The following is a 14,529-nucleotide window of genomic DNA, read 5'->3' as shown; positions in this document are numbered from 1 at the left end:
AACCTCGATCATGATTACCCACCATCCATCATTGCTAAACGGAAGGAGTATGCTGAAATTCGGAAGGTTCTGAAAGCTAAAAATGTGAAGTTTCAAACACTATTCCCCGCGAGGCTGCGCGTGATGCACGAAAATGGAGCCGAAATATACGATTCACCGACTGAAGCAGCCAAAGATCTAGTGAAAAGAGGCTATGTGATCACGACAATGCCAGCACCGCCACCGGCATCATTGATCGAGCGGATAAAACAGCTGTCCTGGACCCGAGTGAATCGGCGCGCTATGAAGGCTACACGCAACCCCACTCGAGACACCAGCTACAAGGATAAACTTCGCGCATTTCGGAGGACCACTCCAGACGCGACAGCGGATTGAATTGAAACAAAGTGAGGTGGAAAACCTCAGAGCGATCTTACTGTTATGACACGGTGGTGAGTAGGTTGTGAATTTTGAATAGATGGGTTATGTAGGTTGAGCTTCAAGATACTGTGAACCAACAAGGACCCCCTTCACTGAAACCAGTTGAAGGGTTTTGCCTTAGAGCGCCCACGTGGGCCTATTAGGGTCTAAAGGGTAGACCCCTACACAGGAAGTCACCTTTTTGTCACTCTGTTATATTTTATGTTGTTCTATTTGTTCGTATTTTACGTATGTTTTTTTGTTCGTTATACTCTGCTGTTCTGCGCAGAGAAGGGAAGAGTACCGTGTTTATTTGTTTGGTTAATCATTGATACAGTTACATGTTTAATAGACCTATAAAACTTGTATCACTTAACATAAATGGCATACTTAATCCAGTTAAGAGGTCAAAAATGTTATCTCAATTGAAAAGGGACAAGGTCCAGATAGCATTCATACAGGAATCCCACCTCAGTGATAATGAACATTCTAAATTAAACAAAATGGGGTACACAAAAGTATATTTCTCCTCACATGACTCGGGTAGACGTAGAGGAGTGGCGATTTTGTTGTGCAGTGCGGTAAATTTCGAATTCATATCTGAACACAAAGATAAAGAGGGGAGGTACATTATGGTAATTGGTAAAATTGAGGGAACCTTAGTGAGTCTGTTCAATGTTTATATTCCACTGGGTAGTGACTGGTCATTTTACAAACATGTACTTGAAACAATGACAACAAAGATTCAGGGCGTTTTAATATGTGGGGGAGATTTTAACATTCGATTGAACCCTAAAAATGACAGTTCAAATGGTAAACCCGACACCAAAAATTTTTATAAAAAAGTAAATAATTTCATGAAAGAAGTGGGAATAGTAGATATATGGAGGGAAATTAACCCGACAGGGCGGGATTACACTCATTATTCTGGGGCGCACAATGTTTACTCCAGAATAGACTTATTTTTGATGTTTAAAAACGATATGTTTCGAGTGGTAAATTGTGACATAGGAATAAGTGCACTCTCAGACCACAATCCGGTATATCTGTTCCTTAACCTTAGTGGTAAAATAAAGTCTACTCTATGGAAACTAAATGCGAATCTTTTGAATGATAAGGAAATCATGAATAAATTGAAATTTGAAATCGAATCCTATCTGGAATACAATGACAATGACACAGTCTCACCAGTTATATTATGGGATGCTTTAAAAGCGGTGCTTCGTGGGAAAATTATTGCAATTTCTTCTACAGTAAAGAAAATGAAAAAACAAAAATTACTAGATCTAGAGATTAAACTTAAAGAATTACAGAAAGAACATTCATCTTCTCTTCAGGACTCAGTGAAAGTAAAAATGTCCGAAGTAAAGAAGGAGATAAACGAAATAAACACACAGGACATTCAAAAAAAGCTTATTTTTACAAAACATCAATATTATGATACTGGAGGGAAAGCGCTTAAACTTTTGTTTTATAGATTAAGGAAACAACAGGCAGAGAGAACAATTTTCAAAATTAAACATCCTGAAACAAACCAAATTGAAACTAAGCTAGAACAAGTACATCAGTGTTTTGAAGAGTATTATCAGAAGCTATATTCTCAGCCACAATTAAGAAGTGTTACTGAAATTGACTCATTTTTATCTTCACTTAATCTACCTCAAGTCACAAATGATCAGAACAAGAAGCTAATTTCAAAAATTACTATGGAAGAAATTATATCCGCAATTAAGAGATTAAAAAATGGAAAAAACCCCTGGTGCAGACGGATTCAATTCCGAATGGTATAAACTCATGCAAGATCACTTGGCACCGACATTAATGAAAGCATTCAATGGGGTACTTGAAACGAAGACTATTCCTCCATCGTGGAGAGAGGCAATTATTTCTATTATCCCCAAAGAAAATAAAGACAAACTTGACTGTGGAAACTATCGCCCCGTAAGTGTACTCAATATAGATTATAAATTATTTACTTCCATACTATGTAAACGTCTCGAGGTAATCTTACCTGAACTCATACACAAAGACCAGACAGGTTTTATTAGACAGAGACAGACGCAGGACAATATTAGGAAAGCGCTTCTGATAATGAAACATGTCAGGCAATGCAAATTAGAAACTCTTATAATAAGTTTGGACGCAGAAAAAGCGTTTGATTCGGTACGATGGACATTTTTATATAAAGTATTGGAGGCATTTGGCTTTCATTCTGACTTGGAGACATTTTCTGCACTGTACAACAAACCTACTGCCAGAGTTAAAATAAACGGGGATTTATCCAAATCTATTCAATTAGAAAGAGGAACCCGCCAGGGATGTGGAGCATCGGCATTACTTTTTTCTTTATTTATTGAGCCCTTAGCTCAGTGGATTAGGCAGAGCACAGAAATTCAAGGGGTCACTTTAAAATCAGGTGAACAAAAATTAGCTCTATTCGCTGATGACATATTAATATTTTTGACAGATCCCAATCAGTCACTTCCTAAATTAATGAAAATACTGGAAGAATATGCCACTTTTTCGGGCTATAAAATCAATATTACTAAAACTCAGGTTCTAAGGTTGAATTACAATCCGCATACAAAGATTAAAAACACATATAAATGGAAATGGGAATCAAATAGCATTAAATATTTGGGAGCTGTCCTGACAGAGGATCCATCTAGAATGTTTGATGCCAATTATGGGCCTCTAATCTCAAAAATAAGATCAGATTTACAAAGGTGGAATAATGTCCCATTTTTGAGTTTATACTCTCGAGTGGAATCAATCAGAATAAATATCCTCCCTCGTTTCTTGTACCTCTTTCAATGTCTTCCTATTTGGATATCTAAAAAACATTTCGATGAGTGGGATAACATATTGGCAAAATATATTTGGCAAAATAAAAGGGGTAGGATAAAATATCAAACGTTGCAATTGATGAAGGAGAAAGGGGGGCTGGGCCTTCCCTGCCTCAGGGACTATTATTATGCTGCTCAAGTTAGACCTTTAATTTGTTTATCTTCGCCCAGTTATTCAGCTGGATGGAAAGATGCTGAAGAGACTATTATGAAAGATATACCCATTATGGCCCTCTTAAATGACAAAAAACTACAAAGAAATATCAATATAACTGAAGAAGTTGTGTATGAGTCTCTTCTGAACTCTTGGAATAGAATAATGCAAATATGCAACTTAAAAAAATTGTCTAGAATTTTAAGGTGGTGTGCGTATGATTCGGATTTCAGACCAAATGCCTTTGATGGAAGATTTAAAGGTTGGATCTCAAAAGGAATTACAACCTACTATTCTTTTATGCACAAGGGAGCATTTATGAGTTTTGAACTCTTACAGAATAAATATGGTTTAGGTCAAGACGATTTCTATAGATACTTACAGGTTAGGCATTATTTTGATCAAAATATAAAAACAACGTTGGAAAAATGCGACTTGAGGTTCCTAAAGACTTTCTTAACATTAATTACATCATTTTCTTTAAATAAAGTAGTTTCTAAGTTATACAAAGCCATTCAGCAAGGCAAAAAATCTAACACAGAGTACATTAAGAGGAGATGGGAAATGGAAGGCAATATACAAATTTCAAATGAAAGTTGGTTGAATATATGTAGAGTACAAGGGAGCACTACTGGTTCGAACACTTGGCGAGAGTTTTGTTGGAAGAATATAATCAGGTTTTTTTATCACACCTATTCAAAAGAGACACCAGGGTAATGGAGACTCATGCTGGAGGCTCTGTGGAATCTCAGGAGCCAATCATTTCCACATTTTCTGGGACTGCCCATTGTTAATCCCTTATTGGTCACAAATATGTGAACATATTAATCATATATTCGGTAGCAAAATACCTTGCAATTTTGAAAATGTGTATTTGGGCAATGTGGATGTTAATAACTGGAGAAATAAGGACAAGAGGTTGCTTTGGACGCTGCTGGCAGCAAGTAAGAAAGCCATAACCAGGAAATGGTTAAAACCGGACATTCCGACCATCGAAGAGTGGGTCAACATAATCCAAGAAATCTACACTATGGAAAAGCTTTCATTTACTCTCAGGATTCAAAGAGACTTGTTTTACAAAATCTGGACAAAGTGGTCTGAGTATGTCAAGCCCATAAGGTCTGACTTCATATGAGTGTTACAGTTTTAAGTGAAAGAAACATTTTTCTGTACAGGTGCTCTTCCCATAAATGTTCATATTGAAAAATGTTAAAAATAAAAATTGCACAAAAAAAAAACGAGCCAATGGCAATGAAATGCCATGGGTCTGCGGAATTTAGGTAGGTCCCCCCCCCCCGGGGGTACATAAGGAAGTGCGCTAGCAACATGCAGATATGTCTTCGCTGAGGAGCCGAGACTGAACTCAGGCGTTCCAGCGGTACAGCGGAGGTGGCAGGGAGACGTAACGTCTCCGTTCCCTGCTCAGGGAACGAGGGTTACATACGTAACCGAGACGTTCCATTTCGTAGTCACTCCGAGTTACGTCGGATGACAACGAATGGGGTTCCCAGTGTAATCACGCCACCTCTCAACTGTCTTCCAGTGCTCTGCGTAAGTCTGAGCTCCCTGCCGTGTGACTGGCACGGACGAAGGACTCCTTCTTAACACAGGAATACCAAGGTACACTGGGAAGCAAATCTCAGTGGAAATATGCAATTATGCCCAACCCGAAGGGGGGGACTTGGAATACACATATGACCGCTAAGGGCTGCATATGGAGAATCACTGGGGTGTCCAGCCGCAGGTGGAATATTTCAACCCCAGGGGTGGCAAGGTGGCTTGCCAAGGGAAAGACACATGCTCAAAGAGGCTTACAGTGGAAATACACATGTGGGGGTCGCCCGGAGGGGGAACCATGCACATGGAGGCACCTAGCCAAGCGCGAAAGCTGCCAGTGGCATAACTCTGGCGTTGACGTCAACAGTGCTGGAGGAGACTCAGGGCTTATGAGGCTCACCTGAGGAAAATATCGCACGTATCCCATCCGTGGAGAGGAATGGCAAGCAAGCGAAGACACCTGAGCAGAATCTAGCACCGGCTAGTTGAAGCGAGTACATGAGAAGAAACTGGCTCTACTCGGAGATTGTAGAATCTCGCGAATGTGTTAGGTGTCGCCCAGCCTGCAGCTCTGCAGATGTCTGTTAGCGAGGCGCCATGCGCTAGAGCCCAAGAGGATGCCACACTCCGAGTGGAGTGGGCCATCACACCAAGGGGGCATGGTCGACCTTGCTGCTGGTAAGCCAAAGCAATGGCGTCTACTATCCAGTGAGACAACCTTTGCTTGGAGAGAGCCTTTCCCTTCAGCTTCCCACCATGACAGACAAAGAGCTGGTCTGAGGTCCTGAAACACTGCATTCTGTCAACGTAAGCACGGAGGGCGCGTACTGGACAAAGCAGTGCCAAGGCTGGGTCTGCCTCCTCCAAGGGCAGCGCTTGCAGGTTCACCACCTGGTTTGAAAGGGTGTGGTGGGAACCTTGGGCACATATCCAGGCCGGGGTCTCAGGATCACGTGAGAGTTACCCGGTCCGAATTCCAGGCACGCTTCATCAACCGAAAATGCCTGCAGGTCCCCTACCCTCTTGATGGAGGCCAATGCAACCAGGAGCGCTGTCTTCATTGACAGGAACTTAAGCTCCACTGATTGCAGAGGCTCAAAGGGAGCACTCTGCAGGGCAGTTAAAACCACTGAGAGGTCCCAAGAGGGTACGAGGGGAGGACGAGGAGGATTCAGTCTCCTCGCTCCCCTCAGGAACCTGACGATCAGGTCGTGCTTTCCCAAGGACTTACCATCAACTGCGTCGTGATGTGCGGCAATGGCAGCAACATACACTTTCAGGGTGGAGGGAGACAGCCTTCGCTCCAACCCTTCTTGCAGGAAGGAAAGCACGACACTGATGGGGCATTTTGTGGGTTCTAGATGTTTAGAAGAACACCAGTTGACGAAGAGGTTCCACTTCAACGCATAGGCATGTCTCGTGGACGATGCTCTAGCGGAAGTGATGGTAGCCACCACCGCTGGTGGTAGGGTACTCAAACCTACCTCGTCCCGTCCAGGAGCCATACGTGGAGGTTCCAAAGATCGGGACGAGGGTGCCACAAGGTGCCCCGTCCCAGAGAAAGCAGGTCCTTCCTCAGAGGAATTGGCCAGGGAGGTGCTGTCGCGAGGAGTACTAGTTCTGGGAACCAAGTGCGGTTGTGCCAATATGGGGCAACCAATATTACCTGCTCCTCGTCCTCCCTGATCTTGCGCAAAGTCTGCGCAAGAAGGCTCACTGGGGGAAACGCATACTTGCGGAGGCCCCGCGGCCAGCTGTGCGCCAGTGCATCCGTGCCGAGCATGCCCTCGGTCAGGGAATTAAACAGGTCGCAATGGGACGAGTCGTGGGAGGCAAACAGATCTACCTGTGCGTCCCCGAACTGATCCCAAATCAGCTGAACCGACAGGGGATGGAGTCTCCATTCTCCAGCGAGAGGCCGAAACCGAGACAGCTCGTCAGCCGCCTGGTTCAGGTCTCCCGGGATATAAATGGCTCGAAGCGACCTCAGATGCTTCTGACTCCATATGAGGAGGTGGCGGGCGAGTTGCAACATACGGCGGGAGCATAGACCACCTTGACGGTTGATGTACGCTACTGTGGCGGTATTGTCTGATCCATATGAAGCAATCCGAGCGGCGTTACTGCGGCTGCGGATGCCATATGCCCCAGGAGCCTCTGAAAAAGTTTCAGTGGAACAGCACTCCTGCCCTCGAACTGACGAAGGCAAGTCAGCAGTGACTGCGCGCGCTCGCTCGTAAGCTGCGCGCACATGGTGACCAAGTCGATCTCCATACCGAGAAAAGAGATCCTCTGCACGAGGCAGAGTTTGCTCTTCTCCCAGTTGATCCGAAGGCCCAGACGAGCTAGGTGCCAGAGCACTAAGTCCCTGTGTTCGCAAACCTGGTCTCGAGAGTGAGCTAGGATCAGCCAGTCGTCGAGATAGTTCAGGATGCGAACCCCGTGTTCCCGAAGAGGAACAAGGGCTGCCTCGACGACCTTTGTGAAGACGCGAGGAGACGGGGCTAGCCCGAAAGGGAGAACCGCGTACTGGTATGCCTGCCCCTCGAAAGCAAACCGTAGGAACGGTCTGTGTCGAGGAAGAATGGAGACATGGAAGTAGGCGTCCTTCAGGTCGATCGCTGCACACCAATCCTGCGGCTGCACGCATTCGAAAATGCGTTTGGCCATCTTGAACGGCAACCTGTGAAGGGAGCAGTTCAAGACGCACAGGTCGAGGATTGGCTGTAACCCACTGGATTTCTTCGGTACAATGAAGTAAGAGCTGTAGAAGCCGGACTTCATTTCGGCTGGAGGGACAGTCTCGATCGCACCCTTCGCCAGTAGGGTGGCGACCTCCGCTCTCATGACAGGGGCATTGCCACCGACCATAGTGAAGCGGACTCCCCTGAAGCGGGGAGGAGACTGCGCGAACTGAATCGCGTGGCCAAGCCTGATGGTTCTTGCGACCCAGCGGGACATTACGCAACCACAGACGTACTGTCGGTGGTGCAGCGAGGCGGAATGACCGGCCCAGGCGAGGGTGGCATAGTGGCCCTGTGCGGGGGCACGGTCATTAGCCGCGTCCTGCCAGAGGAGGCCAGGGGAGGACCAGCGTCCCACGGGGGCGTGCTCTGGCAGGGGTCTGGCGACAGAGGGGGTTGAGAGCAGCGTGGCCCGTGGGCGACGCGTGCTCTCATCCACAGCCTCTTGGGGCTCAGAGAAATAGCATCAGTTCTTTTTGAATGAGATTCTCCCCCAGCCCTCCTCCGGGGGAAGGAGTGATCCTGCTACCAGCTCCTGAAGAACTGAGCCCTAACTCCAAGCTGCCCGTCTCAGGAGTGCTGCTTAGCCAGGTGTTAGCCGGCTAAGGGGCAGAGACAGGCGCACCGCCTGTCTCTGCCCCTTAGCCGGCTAACACCAGCCTCCAGCGACCTCCTCGTGCTCGGGCGGTTGAAGGCCCGAGGGGAGGAGCCGCATGGAGGCGGCGTCGGCGGGAAGCAGACTAAGGAGACCACATGGACGGATAATCATCAGTGCAGAAGCCTCAGTCCGCTTCTGGAGTGATCAAAGACTGTTGGGCGCAGTCCTCAACCACACCGCCGACCAAGCTGCCCGTCTCAAGAGTGCTGCTTAGGCTGGCGTGGCAGTCTAAGGGGCGGAGACGGGCAGCGCCACCCTCCTGCGACCTCCTCCTGCCCAGGGCCGGTGAAGGCCCGATGGGAGGAGCCGCATGGAGGTGGCCTTGGCGGGAAGCAGACTAAGGAGACCACACGGATGGATGACCATCAGTGCAGACGAACCTGAGTCTGCTTCTCCGCCGAAGAGCCCAGCCTGGGACATGGGGGAGCTGAGAAAATGAATTCTCGACCAGGAAAATGACCAGGCCGGGCATGGGAGGCATAGCGTCCCAGCAAGGGGGCGTGGTCGAGTTTCTGCGTTCTGTCAGTGTTGGCCAGGGAAGGACTAGCATTCCACTGCGGCCGGTTCTGACTGAACTCCTGAGTCAGCACTGCCTCGAAGGTGAAGGCGACACACAGGACTGCATGCCTGTGTCACAATAGTGACAGAGAACATACAGACCAAGATCGCCTCACGATCAAGGGCAGCGAAGGCAGAGGACGCTCGTGGGCCGTGAAAGTCACGTGGACTCCCGCGGGCCAGAAGCGTCCTGATGCACATCCAGGAAAGCCTACAGCGCTCGGGGGGAGGGCGACGCCACTCCAACCGATGCTTTCAGCTGCCCGGGAAAGCATGGCCATCAGCTCTGGATCTGACTCGCCTAACGCCGACACACCTGAGGGAGGCAACGTAGTCGAATCCTCATTTCCAGAGGAATCAAGCCCGCCTTGTGATGCTGTGAGTGACATGACACCATCTGCTGGAGTCCCGAATGAAACACTGGGTCCCCGAGAGGAACCAGGCACACACGGAAGCCCCACGGTATGCGATGTGGAGGGGGGCGTGTTTTTTTGTTTTTTGTTTTTTTTTGTATTGTACCACACTGTATCCCTCAAATCACTCTGGCCACCAGCCAAAGTATCCCGTTTTTTTAGAGATAGATTGGGGTGTGGCAGAGGGGACTCTACCCACACTGAGATCATTGAATCTCGATCTATAAACATCGCGATGGTCATGTTCCTGCAATGAAAACATGACTCATCCACGAGCGCTGCCGAGCGTGATTAAGCCCAACACGCGAAACAGCGCTCGTGACCGTTAGGCAGATGAATCACGCGCCCACATCCAGTAAATACACGGGCGAACCGTCTTGAAAAAGACGTGCCGCGTGCAGCTCTTTTAGAGAGGAAAAAAGCTCAGCAGAGTGCTGAAGCGCCCAGGGAGAAACACACTCACTGTCGGCAGATCACTGCACAAAACAGCAGCAGGCAATGCGATCTCGCTGGAATGCGCCATCACACAAACACACTGAAGAGCCGCTCGTCTCGTAGAATGAAGATGATTCAGAATGGCTTGTAGGAGTGAAGAGAACTCTTGGCTCCGAAGCGAAATCTGCATTTCCTTATATATAAAACATATCTGCACTTCCTTATATACCCCCGGGGACCTACGCTATGCAAATTCCGCAGACCCATGGCATTTCATTGCCATTGGCTCATTTTATATACTCGAAGGTGAGAGGCTTTCTAAGCGAAACCCCATTCGTCGTCATCCGATGTAACTCGGAGTGACTACGAAAGGGAACTCCAGTTCCAACAGGTTGCTCTGCTAACAGTTTAAACAAAATTAAGATAGCGCTTCTTTATAACATTATAGGTAACACAGTATTGTCCATTCAGAAGCTGATAGCCTGCATTCTTGAAAAAATAAAATAAGATCAAATAGAAATAAAAGTTAAAAGCTGCTTGTAATTGTTATTCAATGGCTAGGTGTTTGATCGTAATAATTCAGGAAATAGCTGTAAAATAACAGTGTTTTTCTGTAAAACATTTAAGGAAAATTTCTGTAAAAGTTTTTTGCACTTCATTTAAATTAGGATATTTTACTTTATTTTTACGGTTTTTGTTTGGCAGCCGCAGCTGACAGTCATTTCACTCACCAGAACATCAATATACAGGTATACAATGAAGTGTGCCACGCTAGGCCTTTATTCTGCAAATTCTCAGTCATCATTAGAGGGGGGTCTCCCTCCATCGACGATGTTCGACTGGACGTATAACAGTGCTTGTTTCGGATCAAGAAAGTCCTTCCTAATCCCGTTGTAAGTGATACGAAACTTCGCTAGTTCTCCGTATTTCAAAGCGCCACCCGCTTGCCTCGCACGGCGTAGTACCTCCACGCAGTCCTGGTGATAGTGTAGCTTCGCGATAATGGCTCAAGGCTTCCCCTTAGCTTTCTCCAGTTGAGGAGTTCGGTGCGATCTGTCTACCATCACATACTTATCCATGGCAAACACATCTTTAAGCAGCTTGGTGACAAAAGATGGCGAACCTGACTCAGCATCCTCCGGCACATTCAATATTCGGATATTCAACCTCCTCATTCTCCCTTCCATGTCGAGACACTTATTCTGTAGATCTGAGACTTCTGCTTGAAGTTTGTTAACTGTAGTCTGAAGACACGCTACATCATCTGAACATGTGGTCAGACTGTGTTCCATGTCAGCGACTGTAGTTTTCACCGAGTCCAGGTCGGAGCGAAGCAGTGAGATACTATTGACGACTTCAGTTTTGACAGACTGTATTTCACTTTTAACGGCCTCAAATTCACTTGCAAGGACGTCTTTCAGTTCTGACCTGAGTAATGCAGATATGTCTTCCTTCATCGAGGTAAGAAGTTCAGTCTTAGCATCAGTCATGCTGGCTTGTTTGCTGTTAGCCGTGTTTCTTCCTGTGTAGGTAAATTGTCGAAGATTTTTCGCCATTGACAGAGTTTGCTCAAAATAAAATAAAACAGAGTTGCAGACTATCTAATGTTTAACTTTGGATATCTATTTTAGACCTTTTTGGAGAGTGTAATGCGCTAGAAATAAAGTTTTTAAATAAAATTCAGCAGAGCTTCCCAAAACGTGGCTTACTCCATGGCCTGCTCTAGCGACCCCACCGTGATTTAAATATTGAGCAAAATAATTGTGATTATGATTTTTGCCATAAGCAGCCCGAATAATACGATTAGAAACATTCTATAAACCCTCTGCACACAAAAGTATCATTTCTAATTTATAATTACATACAGAGCATTAAATCTATGTATTAAAGTCAAATAGTGTAAAATTAAACATGCTTTTTTATCAACGGTGAATTAGTCAATTCATTGTTATAAGCTGACTTTCAATGTTGTTTATTTTTGTCAGTTATAGTTATTTTTTATTGAGAATCATAACTACTATTTGTGTGAGTCATTGATGTTTATTTAATATTTTGAAGAGTTACTTAGAATATTTCAACTGGAACGGACTACTAGTGGGAACTTTTTAATTTTATTTACATTTAATGCAAGTTCGGTGTAGGCTAACACTTTATATTTACTTCTGTTGTTGCTTGATTTCACTTCAGCAATAAAACCCTATGTGTATTTTATCAAAAGAGGCCAGTAGCCAGAAGCATTCATGAAATTAAAACCCTTCAAGTTTTTAAATCACCAAATGGAGTTTGAATGTCACCTAGCGGCCATATTGGCTACTGCGCCTAAAACTCCCAGAGCATATTGATAGTTTGAGATAAATTTGAAAGACAACTTGGTTGGATTTACCACTTTGACTTGCAGTTTTAGGTGACCAGACACAGGTTTTATATTAATAGAAAAGAAAAATACAGTTCAGCATCCATTTAAGTTTGGATATGTAATTTTCCAGTCTATGTTTAAGAATAGGATCGCCAGGTAAGAGGCGAATGAGGCTAACTAGTTATCTGGATTCAAAGACTATTATCTATAAATATATTCAATTTGGATACATATATTATAGCCTTTTTACCCTTTATTTTAACAACTATTTGTGCATCCATACACACACTTGTGTTCGTGTGTGTTTTAATTGCCAGTATTGTAGTTTTTAGGGGCAACAAATTTAATATAATATAATATAATATAATATAATATAATATAATATAATATAATATAATATAATATAATATAATATAATATAATATCTCGTATAGGGCTCCAGCAGAATATGGACCGGCCCTGAACTTCATGTTACTCACACAGGGTCAGAGGTCACAGCAGGTCCATCACTGAGATCAGGGAGCTCAAACATGGAGATGTTACTCTTCATAGACACACAGCTGAATCCTGGAGATACTGCTCTCTGAGTGTGAACAGACTCCTCTCTCTCCTCACACACACTCATTTTACATACAGTTTGCTCCTTCTCTTCCTCCTTTATCAGAGACTTTTCAGACCTGTATGTGGACACAGAAAACATGCACAAAACACAAATTAATTTTGACACATTTCATTCACTTAATAACATTAACAGTTTTTTTCCAGTTACTGTAAAATGTTGTTTTGTAGAGCAACATGTCGGCCACACTTTCACACTTTTAACACAGCATCCTCGTTTAAACACTGGATTCACCTTCACTTTAATGACACTGCTGAACTCTTGCAGGTGTTTTTCACAATCCGTTTAGTCGCCTCGCATTAAGCGGAGGAAAACTCCACCGTTTTTTAAAATAGGGCTTATTCACCTTCTTATCTACATTTAGATAGGTGGGCAAATGCATTTTTGTCTCAGTGCATGCATTGGTTTAGTTTGACAGGGTCGGCACTAGCTTAGCTTAGCTTAGCTTAATGAATGGAATCCTTTGTTGCCAGCTAGCATGTCCTGAGTAAAAGTGATCAAAAAAAAAAAAAAAAAAAAAAAACCCACAGGCGAAGCACTGGTACTTGGCCGCAGAGATATCACACAACACATGAAATCCCACAACTTCCAAGTAGCAGTGCTTCGCCTGTGCTTCCCCCTAATATAGTCCCAAGTCAATATCTGCCTAGGAAATCGCCTAGTGTTAATCTGCATCGCTATTTGTACTCGTTGTGAATACACAGGCCACAAGAAGTAATTAGATGGGTTTTTTTAATCACTTTTACTCATGACATGCTAGCTGGCAACAAAGGATTCCATTCATTAAGCTAAGCTAAGCTAGCGCCGACCCTGTCAAACTAAAACAATGCATGCACTGAGACAAAAATGCATTTGCCCACCTATCTAAATGTAGATAAGAAGGTGAATAAGCCCTATTTAAAAAAACGGTAGAGTTTTCCTTTAAGTAAATATTATGTAAATTTTATGTGTTTATCGAGCACAGCTTCAGTTCAGACAGACCACTTAGGCATAGGCTGCGATCAGCTGATGCGGTCAGCTGTCAAATTGCTCCAGCCACTACCGTTCTCCTATTAGACCGGAAGGATATATATATATGCGGCACTTCCGCCCGGGAAATATGCTTAAACTGCTCGCAACCCCCCCACCCTCACCACTCTAAGTATGAAGCATATTTCCATGCACCTTTTGGCTGTTGTCTTCTTTGTTTCAGATTATCAAGGCTTCCAAGTCCTAGAGTCACGGACATCATCGTGAGACGAGACACACCCTTCCTCATAGCAAGCTACAGCATAGACGTCCCGGACTTCACTGCTACGTCTACATGTTTAACCACGGCTTAAAGACATTACTAAACTGTCTTAATCATCTGTATATTGCTCAAGCTGATGGTTCCATAGGGGGGTTAATGCTAAAGCTACATATGTCATTAATTATGGAGCAAGAACCCCCATAAGGAACCATACCGCCAAAGATAAATTGTGTTCAATAAACTCAAGTAAACTTGCCAAAGTGGTCTCGTCTGAAATGTGTTTATCCTATGACCACACTTTCTTTCTCCAGTCTTACTGCACCACTGAACAGTCAGGGCTGCCAACTCACGCAATTGACACTTTTCACACACTCTCACGCCACACATCCATTTTCTCACGCAGAGAAAAATCGCGAAGCAAAGAGGACACGGAGACCGTGCAGGAGACTGTCAAAACAGCGCAGGTGTTTTTATGATATAAAAAAAAAATCTCAGCTCTCAGATTCTGTCAATTTTATTACGAAATTCAAAAAATAAATACCGTTTTGGCGCTTAAGTG

The 14,529-nt window shown here is 44.6% G+C and overlaps 1 protein-coding gene across 4 annotated transcripts in view; it reads right to left on the bottom strand.

Annotated features, from left to right (window-relative positions):
• The window catches only part of LOC308688082 (protein NLRC3-like), a 79,570-nt gene that overhangs the window by 63,561 nt on the left and 1,480 nt on the right, over positions 1–14,529 (bottom strand). For all 4 annotated transcript variants that reach the window (XM_081360946.1, XM_081360947.1, XM_081360948.1 and 1 more), the window contains exon 2: positions 12,600–12,797. In XM_081360946.1, the coding sequence (XP_081217072.1) occupies positions 12,600–12,745 (146 nt within the window). In that variant the 5' untranslated portion in view covers positions 12,746–12,797. The remainder of the gene's footprint in view (positions 1–12,599; positions 12,798–14,529) is intronic.

The sequence above is a fragment of the Scardinius erythrophthalmus genome, assembly GCF_964197995.2.
Source record: "Scardinius erythrophthalmus genome assembly, chromosome: 1".
In the NCBI taxonomy this organism is placed as follows: domain Eukaryota; kingdom Metazoa; phylum Chordata; class Actinopteri; order Cypriniformes; family Leuciscidae; genus Scardinius; species Scardinius erythrophthalmus.
This window is presented reverse-complemented; position numbering and strand designations above follow the sequence as displayed.